Here is a 19,770-nt window from a genome sequence, read left to right as displayed (position 1 = left end):
AACTGATCTAATGAAAAATGTCTAGGAATTCCCATGTTTTGGCATGAACGTGGCAGGACAACAGTACCTGTGCATCATAAAAGACAGTACTGCTTAATTTTATTTTCCCTGTGCCCTGGAGCCAGAAGTCAGCGCTGAGAATGGCCGAGATCAACATGCCCAGGTGGAAAAGGTACAATTCAGGCAACGGAAGAGACGTACACGAATTGTGTTTCTGATCTATGCACATGACACAAACGTGCAACTATCCTTTTAAAAACGCTTAACGGAAAAAAATTCCAGACATACAAATTATGTTTTGAGAATTTTGCTTTTGGTCAGCGGACTCAATGCAATTTTCCCCCCAAACTGTTCCCTCTCTTTGGCTTTGCGCGAAGAATTTAACACGTCTACCCTTAACTAATGGCTAGGAGCTGTCACAGAGAAACGAGTGCGCACGGCGGGCACAGAGACAGCAGGCGGGTCGCAAATCACTAACCCTTTTCTGCCACTTATTTAAGGACGCAGTCTAGTGGTAAAGAGTCGACGCGTTCGTCGACAGCAAGCCGGGGAGCCTCTCAGCCGGGAGCCCGGCGCTTGCAGCGGCTGCGCGCAAACACGGAGAGGTGGGGGCCGCTTCTTTAAGGCGCCCCCGGAGTCCGGGACGCACACGCGAGAGCGCTCCGCCTGGGTGGTCTCTCCACTTTGGTGAGCTGTTGCTAAGCAGCTAATAATAGTCGTGTTTGCTGAGTAATTTTTGCCCTTCTGGAACCAATCAGATCCGAGAAAGTCCAGCCATCTGACAGACCTGGAGGCGGGATTTCAGTCTCTTTTTTGCCTTACCCCTCCTCCTCTGTCTCCAAATGGAGAGTGGTCTTTTTTCTCATCTATTGAATCGCGGAGATCGCCGTGTCCCGGGGAGTACCGCGTAGTACGCAGAATGCTTCGACCACAGAGCGATCGACGCTGTTGCACTTTGGATGGAAAGCGCCACTTCCACTTTGCCTTCTGAAACCACATTTTTTTAAAGAAAACGGTGAATGTGGGAATCGTTGGGAGACCTCCGGATCGCGAAATGTTGGTATGGAAGGCGCAGACTCTGACTCGCCGTCCCAAACAGGAGTATGAAGTACTTTGTGGATCTGGGAACACCGAGAGAGAAACTCTGTTTCCTTTGGATATCCAAAAACGCTTACGGGGGAATATACTAACGTGGATAACGAGAAGCTCCGCGCAGACTGTGCAACATGGCCTCGGCTGTTAATGTCTCCTTTGAGCAAGAAAACAGGGACCCCGAACGGCCGAGGTTAACGCGGAGGACTAGGGGGAACAATCGTGCAACTGCATCGGATCTGGAGTATTTGCAGCGGCCGAGTTATTGCGACGCCGCGTTCGCACTGGAGCAGATATCGGAGGTGCATTGGCTGTTTGTCTGTTTGATGTGGAGCTAGCCAGTGGGGGACAGCCCGAAAACTCACCGACTTTTGTTAAGTCGCTAGGTAACGGGATAGCTCCTGCACCGATATGGGGGTGTCTCCGAGAAGGGTTCTCCTTTTCTGCTTTGTAACGTCCCGCGGTGCATGCAACAGACGCTCATGCACGTTAACTACCAGAGAGCTGTCAGGCGCGAGCCGTACCACTACACGTTAGCCCCACCTATGAGCTCGTGGGTTGAAGACCACCCCGTAATGCAGCCTGTTTTGTGCATCCCAAACATACCCCAACATAGAGCCCAGACGTGTTTTTTTTTGTTTGTTTTTTTGCGATAGTATCTACACGGGGAGCGGTTTTCCTCCCGTGCCGCAGAGGCTAAGGTCCATGTGGCTGCCCTCTTCCGTTAACAAATGTTGTCGTGACTCCCTCCGCGATGGCTGCTGCTCAGAGCCCACGGCGTCTCGCGACTCTATGGCAATGCGTCTGCACGATGCAGCAGGAACCCACGTGCACCTCCAGATCTCTGTCGCCCGACGGGGTTTTGTCACGCTCGCGGCTACGGTGTCGCGCAGGAGCGAATCTTTTGCTTTCCAGCAGCCCGTGAGATATATGAGAGCCAATAATCCCCCGGTTTGGGGGAAAAGAAAAAAAAACACACAAAAAAACAGCCGAATTATGTAGGCTGTATGTGCAGTCATTCTCGAATAATGCGTGCTACTTGACTGGGGAAGTTACATCGTGAGGTCCTTTTACATGTAAAACGTTGTCTTGTAAAAAGGTGCAAAACATTCCAGGGTAGGGTTTTATTCGCGTGCCCTAGCCACTGTTATTGTTGTTTATTGACTACTCGTAACAGTGTTTCGGATATAGTCTGCGGTCCCGTTAAACTGTGAAAACGTTTCTAACTCCCGACTTCAACCAGAGCAACAGTCACCTTTAAGCGAAAGAGAATTAATCTATGGTCCTGTTTTGTTTTTGTCTCGTAGGGTAATGCGACTGGAAGGAAAGCACCGCTGTGGCTGCGAGCGAAGTTTCAAAGACTCCTGTTTAAACTCGGCTGTTACATACAAAAGAACTGCGGAAAGTTTTTAGTTGTGGGCCTTTTGATATTCGGAGCTTTCGCCGTTGGTTTGCGGGCAGCCAACCTGGAAACGGACGTGGAGAAGCTCTGGGTGGAAGGTAAGACGTGCGCTCCTGGGTGGGATGGCGGGGTCTGCGCTGCGTGCTCGGGGGGCTGTTTATTGTATAGGGGCCTGGCATGGCTCCAGATCAAACGTGGAGGAGGGAGAAAAAAACACCCCGAGTTTTCTACACGCGCTCGAGCGCGTTTCGTTTACGCCAGCTTTCCAGGCGGGATCTCGCGCGCCGGCGAACTTGCGGTTTCTATGCATCTCCGCGATCTTAGTCCGGGAGTAAATGTGTATGTGTGTGTGTTTAGTGGAGAAAAAGTTTGTCCAAGCCGCCATTTTGTGAGTGTGTGCGAGTGCGTGTCTGCCTCCAGCAGCTGAACCCGATCCGCGCCGCTCGGGGGCCTGTGTGTGGTCCTGCTTTTGGACAGCCTTCAACTTTCCAGAAAAGATTTGTCTCGGGGTTAAAGGAGGAGGAGAGCGAAACGCAGGGCTGGACGCACACGCTCCCCCAAAAAACGCCCGGCGTCACCCCACGCACGATCTGAAAAGATTTTGAAGCGGTTTGCGATGCTGCGTGAATAAGGCAGTGGTGAGATGTTTTGGGATAAGGGAAGGCCCGCTGGATCCGCACATCAGCATTCCAGCAGTCTGGGAACTTTATGATAGCACCGGGCTCGTAAAGCATAGGTTATGTTTAAATGAACATGTTTCTTTTTAAAAAAGCATCGTTTATAGTATGTGGTGGTAACGGGCAACCTGTTTTAATTTTGCTCAACTGCATAAGGGTATTGGGGTTGTTTTGTAAAGGCATATCTGTATGAGCCTCGCTCATAAAATAGCATTAAAATTCCGAGATCGTGTGATTCGAGACGGTGTAATGACATGTTTCTGTTTGGAGGATTGTAAATTATCTTGTGTAGAGATGAAGGAAAATCCGGTTGGACACCACATATAGCGTTTCTCAAAATAAATAAATAGGCTGCTGGTTTCACTAGATCATTTTTCACTGGTTCACCGTCTTATCTTTAAACTGACCTGCTACATTTAGGTGTGAAGTTTTAAGGTGACATGGTTTATTTCTTTTTTGAAAGTTGCAGGTAACCAGGCATCGTACAAGCTACACCTTTTGTGTACACAAAAGAAAAATGTGGAAATTGCAATGTTGTAATTGCTTGGCAGATGCTACATTGCTCCTGATCATGTTTCCATCGTTAGGATGGTAAAGTTGGTTTACCTTACCATTTACCTTAAATGCATGTGGTCGGCTTTCCAATAAACATTTCATTAAGGTAGGTAATAGGTGACAGACGATTGCTTGTGCCAGACCTCTACTCCGCTCCCTGACAGGTTCAGGTTGGGAGATATGACAGCTGCCAGAGGCAGGAACATCAAAATCTGTTTGTTTGGATTAAACGCCACAGCTGAGGGATGTATTAGTTCTGGCCGTCCAGGGTTGTGAACTGGGAGATGTCAGCCCCGGTGTCTATTAGGATGCGTGTTTACGTTTCGTGTGGAGCTCTCTGGCTGGCGACCTCCGAATGACCCCGCGATGGAGCTTTTGTCTCGCATCTTCCCTTCAAGTTCAGCCTGAATGGGATTCAGTCTGATCTCATTACAGCTTTCATCATTTGCCATTGAGGATTGCGTGGTCCAACACATATAATTTGTTTGGTTGCTTTACAAATTCCAAGGTTAAGATCGATGTGGATAGCACTTTCCTGGGGTCCTCGGCTCTAAAATAAGCCAATATTCACTCACTTTGTGTAAAAATTGGAAACAGAGCTTGTCTGAGTTTTCGTTTTCGTTCTGCTTCCGATCTTTGAGCTGTGCATCTGTTAAGGACGTGTGTTCCATAGTCTGGTAGGGAGATGCAGACTAAGCTATGCTGACCGTGTCCTGTGATATGGAATATGTCGTAGACGAATCGGGCGAGACGAGAAGCCTTGGGAAAGGGAAGATGATTGTCAAATGGTTTATTGCAAGTCAGCTTTCATTCTCAATCTTGCATGAAGGCTTGTTAACGGGTGCACTTCACCCAGGATATAAGCTATCAAGTAAAGCATCTAGAATATATATAAGATCCACGTAAAGGGAAAATGAACCGTCAGCGTTCCTGGCATTTGTGTGAAATTTGCCACCCCACTGTTGACCCGCTCAGGTGTGTAAAAAGCGACCGAACATCTAGTCTCTGAAAAGTGACTTTAAAATCACTGCACTTTTTGGGTGCAGCAGGGAGGCCCGTGAGGACTCTTTCGCACAGTTTACACAACACTTCAGAAAGATGGGAATCAGGACTTGTGTCTGTCCCTTGTTCTGAAATCCACCCTGCCATCTGACAGGCTTGATTTTTTTTTTCCCCAGTGCGGTGGGCTCAGAGGCTGTGCAGTGGCTGTGTGGTGGGCTCGGTGGCTGTGCGGTGGTTGTGCGTGGGCTCAGAGGCTGTGCGGTGGTTGTGCGTGGGCTCAGAGGCTGTGCAGTGGCTGTGCGTTGGGCTCGGTGGCTGTGCAGTGGTTGTGCGTGGGCTCAGAGGCTGTGCACTGGTTGTGCGTGGGCTCGGTGGCTGTGCGGTGGTTGTGCGTGGGCTCGGTGGCTGTGCGGTGGTTGTGCGTGGGCTCGGTGGCTGTGCGGTGGCTGTGCGTGGGCTCGGTGGCTGTGCGGTGGCTGTGCGTGGGCTCGGTGGCTGTGCGGTGGCTGTGCGTTGGGCTCGGTGGCTGTGCGGTGGTTGTGCGTGGGCTCAGGCTGTGCAGTGGCTGTGCGGTGGGCTCGGTGGCTGTGCGGTGGTTGTGCGTGGGCTCAGAGGCTGTGCAGTGGCTGTGCGGTGGTTGTGCGTGGGCTCAGAGGCTGTGCAGTGGCTGTGCGGTGGGCTCGGTGGCTGTGCGTGGGCTCAGAGGCTGTGCAGTGGCTGTGCGTTGGGCTCGATGGTTGTGCGTGGGCTCAGGCTGTGCAGTGGCTGTGCGTTGGGCTCGATGGCTGTGCGGTGGTTGTGCGTGGGCTCAGAGGCTGTGCAGTGGCTGTGCGTTGGGCTCGATGGCTGTGCGGTGGTTGTGCGTGGGCTCGATGGCTGTGCGGTGGTTGTGCGTGGGCTCGATGGCTGTGCGGTGGTTGTGCGTGGGCTCGATGGCTGTGCGGTGGTTGTGCGTGGGCTCGATGGCTGTGCGTGGGCTCGATGGCTGTGCGGTGGCTGTGCGTGGGCTCGATGGCTGTGCGGTGGCTGTGCGTGGGCTCGATGGCTGTGCGGTGGCTGTGCGCTGGGCTCGATGGCTGTGCGTTGGGCTCGGTGGCTGTGCGGTGGTTGTGCGTGGGCTCAGAGGCTGTGCGGTGGCTGTGCGTTGGGCTTGGTGGTTGTGCGTGGGCTCAGAGGCTGTGCGGTGGCTGTACGGTGGGCTCGGTGGCTGTGCGGTGGTTGTGCGGTGGGCTCGGTGGCTGTGCGGTGGTTGTGCGGTGGGCTCGGTGGCTGTGCGGTGGTTGTGCGGTGGGCTCGGTGGCTGTGCGGTGGTTGTGCCGTGGGCTCGGTGGCTGTGCGGTGGTTGTGCCGTGGGCTCGGTGGCTGTGCGGTGGTTGTGCCGTGGGCTCGGTGGCTGTGCGGTGGTTGTGCGTGGGCTCGGTGGCTGTGCGGTGGTTGTGCGGTGGGCTCGGTGGCTGTGCGGTGGTTGTGCGGTGGGCTCAGGGGCTGTGCGGTGGTTGTGCGTGGGCTCAGGGGCTGTGCAATGGTCGTATGTGGGCCCAGGCATGTCCTTCACAGCAGTGAAACCAACACAAGTTATGTTTAACTTAAACGCAGCATTGCGGCACTAGTCAACACTTTGGGAATGTGTGATTTAGGCAGTTTGAGTGGTCAAATGCATAAAATCTGTCAGCGTTTTAGTGTTTACAAGTGATCCAACAACCCTAAAGTTGAAAACAAGGAAAGGTTTTGGAAAGCACTGGAGCCCAAGACTATATGAGTATATTTTTGGCATTCCAGGTTTTCAAAAACACACTTTTTTTTTTTCTCATTTTCTTCTTTTTTTTTAAAGAAAATACCAGTGCCATCTGAATTTAATTAAAAGAGTTTCACGTAAACATTTTCCTTCCTGTAGGCCATCCCCCTTGGTTGGATGGTTGAAAGGGACTGCCCCTGCAGTGAAATCACTGAGATACTGAGGTTTGGGTTGCTCCGTTCTTTTGAGAAAGGGTGTGGGGGGTGTGGAGGTGTAGGTCATGAAACAGGGGGCCGCAAGGCTCTGTCCCTCAGGACCTGAGGTCTTCAAGTGGAGACACCACTCTTTAAAAGCTCATCTGATACTGGCCGAATGTCCCGGGCGTAGAGTGAGCGCTCATGGCTCCGGCCAGCGATGACTGCAGAGAATACCGCCAGGAAAAGGACAGACACCGTTATGCAATTTTTCATCAAGTGTTGAAGGGCATTTCTAATTATGAGTGGGCCAGCAAAGTATCCGATGTACCCAGCAGAGGGCAGTGTGATTATAGAAGTGATTGTGATCAATATGACTTTGCAGGTTTCTGAAGCATCAGTGTGGCATTAAAGTTTCATCTTTAGACGCCATGGACAGCCAGCAGGGGTAACGTGACCTCTTAAGCCAGACCCACATCGGCCGCTAGCTCCCGTGATGGAGTGTGTCCTGGGGCCTGGCTCTGTCTTACTGCCGCGACACGCAGGGGCGTTTAATCTGCCGTGCACGCGCTTTAATCCGCGTGCTCCTTTGCATGTGGACGGAGCAGCTCCCCCGCTCTGCGGAGGAGGCGGCGTGGCGTGTTTGAACCGGAGGAGGAGGAGTGGGACCGGAGGAGCTCATCAGGCCTTCATCTGCCAGGGAGGAAGACATCGAGCAGGCCAGGGCAGGATGAAGATGGGTGGCCCGCAGTTCCGTGGCTCTGACCCCACCCTTGAGTCCTCTGCTGTTCGGCTCCATCCCCTCTGAAGTGGTTCAAACTGCACGGCTCTGGATTCTTTGGTCGGTAGCCTACTGTCCTCTCCAGAAACATATTAGTTTAATGTGGTGTAACACAGATAGTGGACCAGAAGTCTGGCTTGTGGTTTTTTTGTTCCTGTACAGTCATCACTCACCAGCAAAGTGGAACAGCAGGCCGTTACGATTACCGTGCGGTATTCACGGGTGACACTGGTTTAGAGTGTATAACCTTGACTTCCCTGCCGACGTGTTTATTAAAGGGTTGCCCTAAAGTTGCTAAAACTGTTAGAAATAGACAGGATGAGGTGAACGGAGCGGCCTTTCATTCACAAGCGGCACTCTGACAACACTCCAAGTCCTGTGTTTATGTTCTGCATACCTCTGCCTGGTGTTATTCAAAAACCAGAGACACCAGAATGTCTCTCTCACACTCACACTCACACACACACACACACACACACACACACACACACACACACACACACACTCTCACTTTCTCTTACTTCCTCTCTCACCTACTCCAGCCCCCCACCACCGTCCCCTTCTCCTCTTTGCTTTTCTTCCGAAACGTTTCCCTCTCTCTCTCTCTCTCACTCTCTCTCTCTCTCTCTCTCTCTCTCACTCTCTCACTCTCTCACTCTCTCTCTCTCTCTCTCTCTCTCTCTCCCTCTCTCTCTCTCTCTCTCTCTCTCTCTCTCTCTCTCCAACCCCTCCCCCTCCCCCTCTCTTGGGAGTCCAGCCCTGGGATGCCAGATGTATTACAGAGTGAAGCACAGCAATGTAAACACTGTGTCTTGCCACGGATGCCGGGTGGTCCGGCCCTCCCCTCTGCTCCCTCCCTCTCGCGGTGGCCAAGGGGCAGAGCGGAGCGAGGGAGGCATGCAGAGGGAAGCTGCATACGAGCTATAGTGTTGTTTGTGTTCGCGCTATAAGGTCTGCTTTCTCTCTCTCTCTCTCTCTCTCTCTCTCTCCCCTCCTTCGCTCTGGTGCTGGAGTTCCTTCTGGCCATGTGCTTGAACACAGGCTTCATAAAGTGCCCGTCTTAAGAATTCCGGCCAGACGTTTTGACACTGTGCAAGTCAAGGCTCCGGTTTGGTTCTGAATGTAATTTACGTAACTGATGTTTTAAAGTAGAAAACACGGACCAGAGGACCGGTTTCTTCCATGGAGAAAGCTAGCAACGTTATTGATGGCAGTGAGCAAAAGGCCCTGATGGGCTTTTGATTGTTTGTGTTGCAGTTGTCGAAGTGTGTCTGTCTTGTTTAAAAGTTTATCATTAGGTTACTGTTGATCAGTTCTGGATATTAAAGAGTAAAGTTCTCCACACAGATTCAGCAAATGGTACAGAAGAAAGCAAAAGGATCTCTATTTTTGCGTTTTGTTTAGATAAACTATGATAATGCAGTATTATGCAGCTGAGGGAGAACATAACCCCATCACGTCCAGGGCCGGTGCATGCCTGCTGCTCCTGATATCTTATTTTGCTGGAGCGCACCAAGTGTTTGCGTAGGTGCACACTAAGTCCTCAGTACTCTGGCTGCATGCGCACACGCACACACACACACACACACACACACACACACATATATATACACAAAAAAAAAATAAATAAAATAAATAAAATATATATATATATATATATATATATATATATATATATATATATATATATATATATATATATATATATATATATATAAATAAAAATAAATAATCTTCTCTGCTTGCTTTTTTGTTGCTATGCGATCTAGTTCATTTGAATCGTTTTTTTCTTCAGGGTAAGAGATCTGAATGAAGCCAGCAACGTGGAAAAATCTGGCCATTCAGGGAGCTCTGAATGTACATCTCTGGATTGCAGTAAGCTGCATTTGTACGCAGCGGACTGCTAAATACACCCTTTTTTGGGGGGCGCGGAGCCGGACAGGTGATTAGCATAATTAGGGGAGAGCGGCCCATGCATATGGTAATGCGGTGTGGAGTAAATGGCAGCTGCGGTGTAAAATTTGTGTCAGGGGTCGAGCAGGCTGCTTGGGGGCATTGTGGCACAGCTGCGGGTCAGGAACTCTCTGTCCCCTCCCTCCCGAACCTCTCAATCGCTCTCGCTCTCTTTCGCTCCCGCCTTCGCTGAGATCACATCCCGCGTTTCCCTCTCGGCATCAGGAAGCTCTGAAAAGACGGCCGAGTGCTCGCCGGCCGGATGGTGTGCGGGCACGGCACTTAGTATGTGGGGCTAGTTCTCCGGCAGCGTCACCGTGGACCGAACCGAGTCCCCACTTACTCAGCATAAGGACTCTTTAGTGCATGTTTACTGGTACTAACGAAAGCCCTGAATTCTTTGGGATTGTTTAGCCGCCTTACCAAATATTTTTGATCCGGAAAATTGCGCTCACTGCTCGCTTCATCCAAGTTGCCCGGGCTTTGAATTCGATTAAGCTCACTCTGGCTTAGCGGGGTGGCGCAAGTGGAGCCGTGGAAGACGAGGCTGACCCGCAGGGCTGCGCGGCGTGGCCCCAGCAGAGGCAGGGGTCGTTGCCGGGCGGCGCGGGGTACTGCGCCAGGAGCGGGGAGCTCGCGATGCTCCGACCCCGCTCGGGGACTTCCGCGTGACCGCAGGGGGTCTCTCTGAGTTGGGGTCTAATCCAGCTAATCCCGCCCGCAACACAGTCATAAAAGTGCCTCCCTGTGCCTGCAGTGCCACACGCAGCACCCCCGCCCTGCGCTGCGCCCCACCTCCCCAACCCCCGTCATGCTGGCCAGGCCAGCCGTCTTCCCTCGGCAGCATCCAGCACACACGGGATTGGCCAGATTTGGCGTAGTCAGCTGCGTCTGGGAGGAGGGTGAGGTGTGTGTGTGTGGGAGGGAGGTGTCTTTTGTGAGGAGGTCCATGCTACCCTCACAGGCAGGCCAATCAAAAGCCACTGTGCGGATGAATGGGGAGAATGGCGGGGCAAAGCTTGAAAACCTGGGGGCAATGGCAGGCCCCTTCCAACCCGCCCTCCCCCCCCCAGCAGTGAAAAGGAGGTTCAGGGGTTAATGTTATGCAACAGAGTGAATGGGTCTGGTTCAAGCTCAAACATACACTGACATGCACACCAGATTCAGCCTGTGCTCGCTCACTCTCTCACTCTCATTCCCATTCCCTGCACTTGGGAGGGAGAATATGTCACACAGACATCACTAATCGTGCAGCCGGGTCTAACGCGGGCAAATATGAAAGAATACTTTGGGAATACCATTACTAAACGTGGAGTGTAGGTTTACTTGTTACCTGTTCATCACTGATGCTCTGCTGCAATGTCTGCTGACTTCACCATCATCACAATTTGTGTACACGCACGTGCTGTGTGGATAGTTGGAGAGCTCTGGAAACACTTACATTCTGTCCCTTCTGGTCAAAGCAAAATATTGGTTGCTTTTCATATCGGAGGCGTGTGCCCTCTTTTCTTCCCGGTCAGCCGTAGTCCCTGCCTGTTCCCAGCCTAGCAGGCCTCCACGCCACATGGGGGCAGTAGCAGTGTTCCAAGGGCAAGGGTTCTGCAGCGGTGGCCGCAGAGGGAGGGCGTACTGAACAGCTGCCTCCAACCCCCCAACCCCGGGGCAGAGCAGCAGCAGGCGTGTCCTCGAGTACCTCACGACCACTGCTTGTCGCACGCCTCCAACGCCAAACCGGCACTGCACTGCTAAATAAGGTTTTTTACGCCGTGAGAGGACATGCCGGAGCCGTTAGCTAGCTCAGGGCTTGGTTAGCTTTGCCCGGGATATTGATATTTTCTGTAAAATGACAAAGTTCAAATTTGTAGTGTCGTGCGAACACTGTACACACTTGCCTCTCCACTGTGTCAGGACAGCATCATCATCATCATCATCATCATCATCATCACTGTGCACTGAAACACTCTTCAGTTGTATATTCTAAGTGACCCTATGTACTGTGACCACATTTGCTACTCTATGAGGCAGTAGTGCCTCGGTGTATAAGGTAATTGACTAGTAATCAAAAGGTTGCTGGTTCAAGCCCCACCACTACCAAGCTGCCACTGTTGGGCCCCTAAGCAAGACCTTTAACCCTCAAGTTGTTTACAGTCATAAATGGAAGTTTGGATAAAAGCATCAGCTAAATGCCTTCAATGCAAAAATATGTATATGATGGACAGTGCACAGCCACTGTACCTGCACTTATTCTCACTGGCCAGCTAATGCGGTCATCGTTGACCCAGTGATGCGTCTCTACACATCTTACAGGGGCTCCTGATTCCCAATCCCATGGTTTTATAGTAGCATAAATATCTACGCAACCGAACATTCTATATTATTTTTATTTAACCTTGTGTTTGCTGTACGTATTATTATTGTATAGTATACTGTATTGATTTATTTTGTAGGTATTTTTATGCTTGTGTGTGACCGATCCCCCACTGGGATTAATGAAGCGATCTATCTAAATGTACCTCTGCTAGTAACGTTTGACATTAACTTCTCTTTTAGGTTGTTAATTCTGCCCCTGTATTTTAGGGCGGGATGGTCGGACTAGGGACGGGCACAGGTATTAACTTCACTCTCGAAGCTAGTGCGTTTGAGTCCCCAGGGTCCTTGCGCCCGCAGAAGATCAGGGAGTCCGACTGGGCCCCGGCGTCGCCTCGCTTCAGTAACACAAGCGGCCTTTCAGGCCCCTCCGCGGTTCTCCCGGGGTGGCTGCGGCCGTCGCACCGACGAGCCTCTACCCGTCTGGGAGCCGCTCTGCTCGGCGCGACGCATGTCCGGAGGGAAGCTCGACGCCGAGTGTCCTTGGCTTTCCCGGGCTTTCTCCTCCAGCGGGAGGCTGTTGGTGTTCCCGGGGCCTCCAAATAAAGAACACGCTAAGCCATTTCAGGCCATAATGGCCCTGGCCCCAGCCACCATGTAGACACGAAGCTCCGGCTGGGCTGAAGCTGCGATTAATCAAGGATATTACAAACATGCGCCTAAAACAGTATCAGATGTGAGCGTGTTTTGGGCCCAGGAAAAAAGGCCCCAGCACGCTGGCCTAATGCGTGGAGACATTTTCCTCTCCCTGTGTCTTTCCACGCCGACTGGGTGGTCCAGCCTCAGAGAAATGCAAGGTTATTTTCATCTTTTATTCGGTTGCAATGGCTTTGAAAACGCACGACTTGGGCTGGTCTTCTGAACTGAAAGCCATCGTTAAATTCAGTTCAGTTCGGTTCGATTAACGTTTAGAAATGGTAACATATTGGTTTACAACTCCTCCCATTAGAAGTGAAGCAGGTTAAGCAGAAGTAGATGTCGCCTTCTTGTCTGTTGACTGTGCCAGGATGTTGGACCCCTGATGTGATAAAGGTGGCACGCACATGTACGAGTTGACTCGTACTGCTTGAGAGAAAAGAAATGGTTGACTCTGAATGGTAAAATAAAGAGATTCTTTTTCTGATGTTGTACAAGGACATGGCTTGAGCTCAGAGTGATGATGAGCTGTGAGGAGCTAAGGTGAGCACCAGAGAGTTTGGAGCTGTGGCTTCCTCACAACTTCTCCATCAAAACGAGCAAAATATTGGGTAATCTCTACGAAGTCCTTGTGTGGTCAGTTTAACTCTGTCCCCTTCCCAATTAAATTATCTTTAATCATTTCCAAGACGGCTGTGGATACATTGTTTATGCATTCCTCTGCAGTACCGTACCAATGCACTGTTAATAAGAGTTTTAACGGTTTAAAAAAAAAAAAAAAAAAAAAAAAAAAAAAAGCAAAAAAAAAGCACCGCTGTGTCTTTGTTTGCGCTGAATTTATCCGGTTTCCCGCACGACTGCCCCGCATTGTGTGGCGGTTTGAGCGACCGGGACGCCCCCTTGAGCCACAATGGCCGCCCACGCCCGGCTCCCTGAACCTGAAAGCAGGGCAGTCTTATTTCCTTGGTGGCCAGGTAGAGAGAGGTGCAGCGGACCGGCAGCCCGTCGAGGCGGTCCCATCCGGCCGGGGCCTCTTTTAAAAAGCGCTAAGGTGTACCGCATGAGGACTCCACTGCACAAGCTCAGTAAAGCACCACACACACACACACACACACACACACACACGGCATATGCCCAGTGCCACTGATTACACTCATCAATCATACATGTCTGGTGGTGTGCACGTTCATGCAAGCCAAAGGCTTAAGAACTAATAGAATGGTTTATTCTGAGGTAGTTTAATAGTTTAGGCACAAGGTCTCTTTTTAGTGAGGCAGTGCGGTGGCTTTTCCACGTATACCATCTGTGTGTCTTGATAAAGCTCTTGAGAGCAGGACAGAGTTGCACTCTGTCATTTTAATGCACTTCCTCTACATAATGGCAAGTCATGGAGTTCAAGTTGGACCACGGACTGGCCCTTGGCATGCTGTGGCCGGATTGCTTTTATTGCTGTGTGTGTGAGACTTGTTATTGTATGCCAGAATGGTACGTGCCTACCATGATAATAATTGCTCTGTATGCGTGTTGCGCGCGCGCACACACACACACGCATGCATGCATGCATACATACATACATACATACATACATACATACATATATATGTGTATGAGGTTAGGTTTATTTGTTGTTGTTTTTTTGTTTTGTTTTGTTTTTTAAACTGTTGGGTGCCTGGCTCCAGTTGTTCTGTGTCATTAGTTCTCTCTCTCTCTCTCTCTGTCTCTCTCTCTCTCTCTGCAGTGGACGGCAGGGTGAACCAGGAGCTGAGATACACGCGGCAGAAGATCGGCGAGGAGGCCATGTACAACCCACAGCTGATGATCCAGACCCCACGGCAGCGCGGGGCCAGTATCCTGACAGCCGAGGCACTCAAACAGCACCTGGACTCCGCCCTGAGGGCCAGCCGAGTGCACGTCTCCATGTACAACAGGTAGCAAACACCCACGCCCCCACACCTCTACCTCCCTGCAACTTTCCGATGTCAAGACTGCCCACACTCGTTGTTGTTGTTGGTGTTGTTACATTTTCTCTTTGCTCATCTTCCCAGCATATGGAAATTGGAACATTTATGCTACAAATCAGGAGAACTCGTCACAGAAAACAATTTTGCATATCAGGTGAGAGAGGCCGCCTGAGCATTGTCTGAGCGCTGCTCGGTCTGGTAACTGGGGTGGGGTGCTGGCTTCAGGATACTTGACGTATCTGTCATTCCAGATCATTGAGAATCTCCATCCCTGTCTGATCATCACACCTCTGGACTGCTTCTGGGAAGGTGCTAAGCTACATTCAGGCATCGCCTACCTCCCGTAAGTCAGTCTCACATTGTTTCGCATCTGTTTCGAATTGTTTTGTTTTTTTCTTCATTCGTGAGTCCAATCTCCAAATCTGACCCAGAATCTAAGTTATTTGATTAAAAAAAAACAAAAATGAAATTGGTGGGGGGCTAAATACATACTTCATTCCTGATACAGAAATGTGCTTGTGAGTGGGCAGTGAAGGTAAGGGGATAAACTGTGTTGTGTCTGCGCTGGTTCATGATGAAGGCCTGCGTTGTGATGCCCCTCTGGTGTAGGCAAGCCCATTCTCCATATCCCCCCTCAGCTCCTGACAGCTCCTTACAACAGTTACATCCTGCAGATATCCCTCAACCCCACTCTGTGTGGCGCTCACTCGCTCGCTCCCTCGCGTGCTTCTCTCTCTCTCCCCCCCCCCCCCCCCCCCCCCCCCCATCCCATTGTATGTGCCTAACTGGGCTTAGGTCATTATTCCAAGTCCCCCAACCAGAACACAGTAAAAAAAAAACAAAAAAAAAAACGTTTGCAACAGAGGGTGAAAAATAATAGGAAAACAGAGAGAGAGAGAGAGAGAGAGAGAGAGAGAGAGAGAGAGAGAGAAAGCGAAGCACAGCTTATTTGGCGTAGGGCTGGCATAGCAGATGGTGGCTCGGTAGGAGTGAGAGAGTGACGAGTGGAATGGAGACCCCAGGAGCAAAGGAGATCATGCAGACAGACTTCCAGAAGGCAGGGAGCATTGGGTGGGGGGGCTCTCTAGGTGACGTCAGCGAGAGAGGGGCAGCAGGAAGGCCGAGGACGAGAAGGTGGCGTGAGAAAGCCCGGAGCTGTGCGGAGAGGTTCGAGAAGCCAGGCGTAGACGGCAGGCCGCGAGGGGCACCAGCAGCTTGGTGTAATTATCTGAGATGAAGCTCAGACGGTCGGGCCAGTTCCGTCACGCAGAGCTGTCATTACAGAAGCGGCCTGAAACCCGATCCGCGCTTTAATGCCGCCACCAGCATGCGAGACAGAAGCCAGGCCGGCGGCGGCTTTTGCCTGGCTGAACTGGTCCTTTATCTCCTCAGCTGCCCGTGGCCCATGGCGGCACTTCGCCGCTTCAAAGGTGGTTATGACTAAGCCCTCCAGCTTCACGGAGGCCTGGTCTCCCTTCGGTTCTCCTAATCAGATCATCTCCAGGCAGTTAAATGTGCTGGATCAGACACGCAGGAGTGAAATGCAGGCAGAGGCCACTTTGGTTCCAGACTGATTGCTTTTGGACCCTCCTACAGCGGTAAACCCCCCCTGCAGTGGATGAACTTCGACCCGCTGGAGCTGATCGCGGAAATGAAGGCAGTGACCCACGTGGTGGACAGTTGGGAGGACATGCTGGTCAAGGCCGAGGTGGGCCGCGGCTACATGGACCGGCCCTGCATCGACCCTGCCGACCCCGACTGCCCTCTGTCTGCTCCCAACAAGAATTCCACACAGGTAGCTTCGACACCCATGCCTGGAGCTGCTTGTACCAAACTGCACCTTGACGGTACCGTGCGCCCTGAGCGGACATTCCGTGTACCGATGAGGTTTCATTTATCTAAAGATTTAGTTTGTCTAAGATTGCACTCCTGGGTCCTTCTGGGACATCACTGCGCTCTGTTCCCGGTAGCCGCTGGACATCGCCCGCATCCTGACCGGAGGTTGCCACGGAATCTCCAAGAAGTACATGCACTGGCAGGAGGAGCTCATCGTGGGGGGAGCCGAGAAGAACAACAGCGGCATTCTCCTCAGGTAGGAGCGTGGTGCCGATGGCGTCATGCCGCTTGCTACGGAGGTCCGGTGAGGCAAGGAAGTGTGGGAGTCCCAGTCGTGTTGAGATACAGCAGCTAAGGAAGGGTTGATTCACGGTCTGGAGGGACACTTCCTCTGGATGTCAGCAGAGCGAGACGGTGCTCGGCTAGTGCGAGGGTCGTTACCCGTCCGCTTGAGGGAGTGTGTGCTCTCTGAGAAGAGGGCAAGCACTCCGGCTTTCCCTGTTGGTATTATTCAGTTCAGACTGTCACATAACGACAGGCTGCGGTACTGGAGCAGATTTAGTCTTTTTACTCGGGTTTTGTAAAAGCGAGAACAGGAGCCCACAGATTGAGTGTGATGTGTATGCTGGGTTAGGATTAGGGTTAAGGTTAGGTTCAGGTTTAGGTTAAGGGTTAGGATTAGGTTTAGGTTAAGGTTTAGGTTAAGGGTTAGAGTGAGGTTTAGGTTAAGGGTTAGAGTGAGGTTTAGGTTAAGGGTTAGAGTGAGGTTTAGGTTAAGGGTTAGGTTTAGGTATAGGTTAAGGGTTAGGGTGAGGTTTAGGTTAAGGGTTAGGGTGAGGTTTAGGTTAAGGGTTAGGGTGAGGTTTAGGTTAAGGGTTAGGGTGAGGTTTAGGTTAAGGGTTAGGGTGAGGTTTAGGTTAAGGGTTAGGGTGAGGTTTAGGTTAAGGGTTAGGGTGAGGTTTAGGTTAAGGGTTAGGGTGAGGTTTAGGTTAAGGGTTAGGGTGAGGTTAAGGGTTAGGTTTAGATTATGGGTTAAGGGTTAGGTTTAGATTATGGGTTAAGGGTTAGGTTTAGGTTAAGGTTTAGGTTAAGGGTTAGGGTTAAGGTTAAGGTTAAGGTTTAGGTTTAGGGTTAGGTTAAGGGTTAGGTTGAGGGTTAGGTTTAGGTTAAGGGTTAGGTTTAGGTTAAGGGTTAGGTTTAGGTTAAGGGTTAGGTTTAGGTTAAGGTTTAGGTTAAGGGTTAGGTTAAGGGTTAGGTTAAGGGTTAGGTTAAGGGTTAGGTTTAGATTAAGGGTTAGGTTAAGGGTTAGGTTTAGATTAAGGGTTAGGTTTAGATTAAGGGTTAGGTTTAGGTTAAGGGTTAGGTTTAGGTTAAGGGTTAGGTTTAGGTTAAGGGTTAGGTTTAGGTTAAGGGTTAGGTTAAGGGTTAGGTTAAGGGTTAGGTTTAGGTTAAGGGTTAGGTTAAGGGTTAGGTTAAGGGTTAGGTTAAGGGTTAGGTTAAGGTTTAGGTTAAGGGTTAGGTTTAGGTTAAGGGTTAGATTAAGGGTTAGGTTTAGGTTAAGGGTTAGGTTTAGGTTAAGGGTTAGGTTTAGGTTAAGGGTTAGGTTTAGGTTAAGGGTTAGGTTAAGGGTTAGGTTTAGGTTAAGGGTTAAGTTAAGGGTTAGGTTTAGGTTTAGGTTAAGGGTTAGGTTTAGGTTTAGGTTAAGGGTTAGGTTAAGGGTTAGGTTAAGGGTTAGGCTAAGGGTTAGGTTAAGGCTAAGGGTTAGGTTTAGGTTAAGGGTTAGGTTTAGGTTAAGGGTTAGGTTTAGGTTAAGGGTTAGGTTTAGGTTAAGGGTTAGGTTTAGGTTAAGGGTTAGGTTAAGGGTTAGGTTAAGGGTTAGGTTAAGGGTTAGGTTAAGGGTTAGGTTAAGGGTTAGGTTTAGGTTAAGGGTTAGGTTTAGGTTAAGGGTTAGGTTTAGGTTAAGGGTTAGGTTTAGGTTAAGGGTTAGGTTTAGGTTAAGGTTTAGGTTTAGGTTAAGGTTTAGGTTAAGGGTTAGGTTTAGGTTAAGGGTTAGGTTAAGGTTAAGGGTTAGGTTAAGGGTTAGGTTAAGGGTTAGGTTAAGGGTTAGGTTTAGGTTAAGGTTAAGGGTTAGGTTAAGGGTTAGGTTTAGGTTAAGGGTTAGGTTTAGGTTAAGGGTTAGGTTAAGGGTTAGGGTTAGGTTAAGGGTTAAGGTTTAGGTTAAGGGTTATGGGTTAGGTTATGGGTTAGGTTATGGGTTAGGGTTAGGTTATGGGTTAGGTTTAGGTTTAGGTTGTGGGTTAAGTTTAGGTTAAGGGTTAGGGTTAGGTTAAGGGTTAGGGTTAGGTTAAGGGTCAGGTTTAGGTTAAGGGTTAGGTTTAGGTTAAGGGTCAGGTTTAGGTTAAGGGTTAGGTTAAGGGTAGGTTTAGGGTTAGGGGTTAGGTTTAGGGTTAGGGGTTAGGTTTAGGGTTGGGTTAGGTTAAGGGTTAAGGATTAGGTTAAGGGTTAGGGTTAGGTTAAGGGTTAGGTTTAGGTTAAGGGTTAGGTTAAGGGTTAGGGTTAGGTTAAGGGTTAAGGTTTAGGTTAAGGGTTAAGGTTTAGGTTAAGGGTTAAGGTTTAGGTTAAGGGTTAGGTTATGGGTTAGGGTTAGGTTATGGGTTAGGTTTAGGTTTAGGTTGTGGGTTAAGTTTAGGTTAAGGGTTAGGGTTAGGTTAAGGGTCAGGTTTAGGTTAAGGGTCAGGTTTAGGTTAAGGGTCAGGTTTAGGTTAAGGGTCAGGTTTAGGTTAAGGGTTAGGTTAAGGGTTAGGGGTTAGGTTAAGGGTTAGGGGTTAGGTTAAGGGTTAGGGGTTAGGTTTAGGGTTAGGGGTTAGGTTTAGGGTTAAGGATTAGGTTAAGGGTTAGGGTTAGGTTAAGGGTTAGGTTAAGGGTTAGGGTTAGGTTAAGGGTTAGGGTTAGGTTAAGGGTTAGGTTTGGGTTAAGGGTTAGGTTAAGGGTTAGGTTAAGGGTTAGGGTTAGGTTTAGGTTGAGGGTTAGGTTGAGGGTTAGGTTGAGGGTTAGGTTAAGGGTTAGGTTAAGGGTTAGGTTTAGGTTAAGGGTTAGGTTTAGGTTAAGGGTTAGGTTTAGGTTTAGGTTAAGGGTTAGGGTTTGGTTTAGGGTTGAGGCTGTGGAGTACGATGTGCCTGCCTCTATCTCTCCGTCTCACGATTCTCCCTCCCCCTCCATCTCTCCCTGTTCTCAGCGCCCAGGCTTTGCAGACCATGTTCCAGCTCATGACGCCCAAGCAGATGTACGAGCACTTGAAGGGCTACAACAAGGTTTCGCACATGAACTGGAACGAGGAAAAGGCAGCCGCCATCCTGGAGGCCTGGCAGAGGAGGTACTCCGAGGTAAAAGGCCCGGACTTCCTATCCCTCGGCCCCTCCGGGCCAAAGCCAGGCTGTGGCGTACCCGATGAACGGCACGTGCGGCCGGGCTCTTTAGTGGCGGAAAGTCAAAAGGCATTTGAGATGCAGAATAGAGCTAAAAACTCCATGGTGGCACTGACGAGACCTGAACAGTGAGAAAAGGTCTGCAGTTCATGTC

The 19,770-nt window shown here is 50.3% G+C and overlaps 1 protein-coding gene across 5 annotated transcripts in view; it reads left to right on the top strand.

The window, feature by feature from the left end:
* The first annotated feature begins 340 nt into the window (after window positions 1-340).
* The window catches only part of ptch1 (patched 1), a 48,722-nt gene continuing 29,292 nt past the window's right edge, over window positions 341-19,770 (top strand). For 2 of the 5 annotated variants that reach the window (XM_035521969.2, XM_081707383.1), the window contains exons 1-8: window positions 341-1,394; window positions 2,400-2,592; window positions 14,133-14,322; window positions 14,440-14,509; window positions 14,607-14,698; window positions 15,952-16,150; window positions 16,326-16,447; window positions 19,427-19,574. In XM_035521969.2, the coding sequence (XP_035377862.2) occupies window positions 1,227-1,394; window positions 2,400-2,592; window positions 14,133-14,322; window positions 14,440-14,509; window positions 14,607-14,698; window positions 15,952-16,150; window positions 16,326-16,447; window positions 19,427-19,574 (1,182 nt within the window). In that variant the 5' untranslated portion in view covers window positions 341-1,226. Of the gene's footprint in view, window positions 1,395-1,460; window positions 1,479-2,399; window positions 2,593-6,113; window positions 7,499-14,132; window positions 14,323-14,439; window positions 14,510-14,606; window positions 14,699-15,951; window positions 16,151-16,325; window positions 16,448-19,426; window positions 19,575-19,770 lie in introns of those variants that run through there. The other 3 variants (XM_035521970.2, XM_081707381.1, XM_081707382.1) reach the window with 3 other exon arrangements.

The sequence above is a fragment of the Electrophorus electricus genome, chromosome 25 (assembly GCF_041902795.1).
Source record: "Electrophorus electricus isolate QZ-2024a chromosome 25, ASM4190279v1, whole genome shotgun sequence".
In the NCBI taxonomy this organism is placed as follows: domain Eukaryota; kingdom Metazoa; phylum Chordata; class Actinopteri; order Gymnotiformes; family Gymnotidae; genus Electrophorus; species Electrophorus electricus.
Note: the sequence above shows the minus strand (reverse complement) of the source record. Positions and strands in the feature narration are given on the sequence as shown.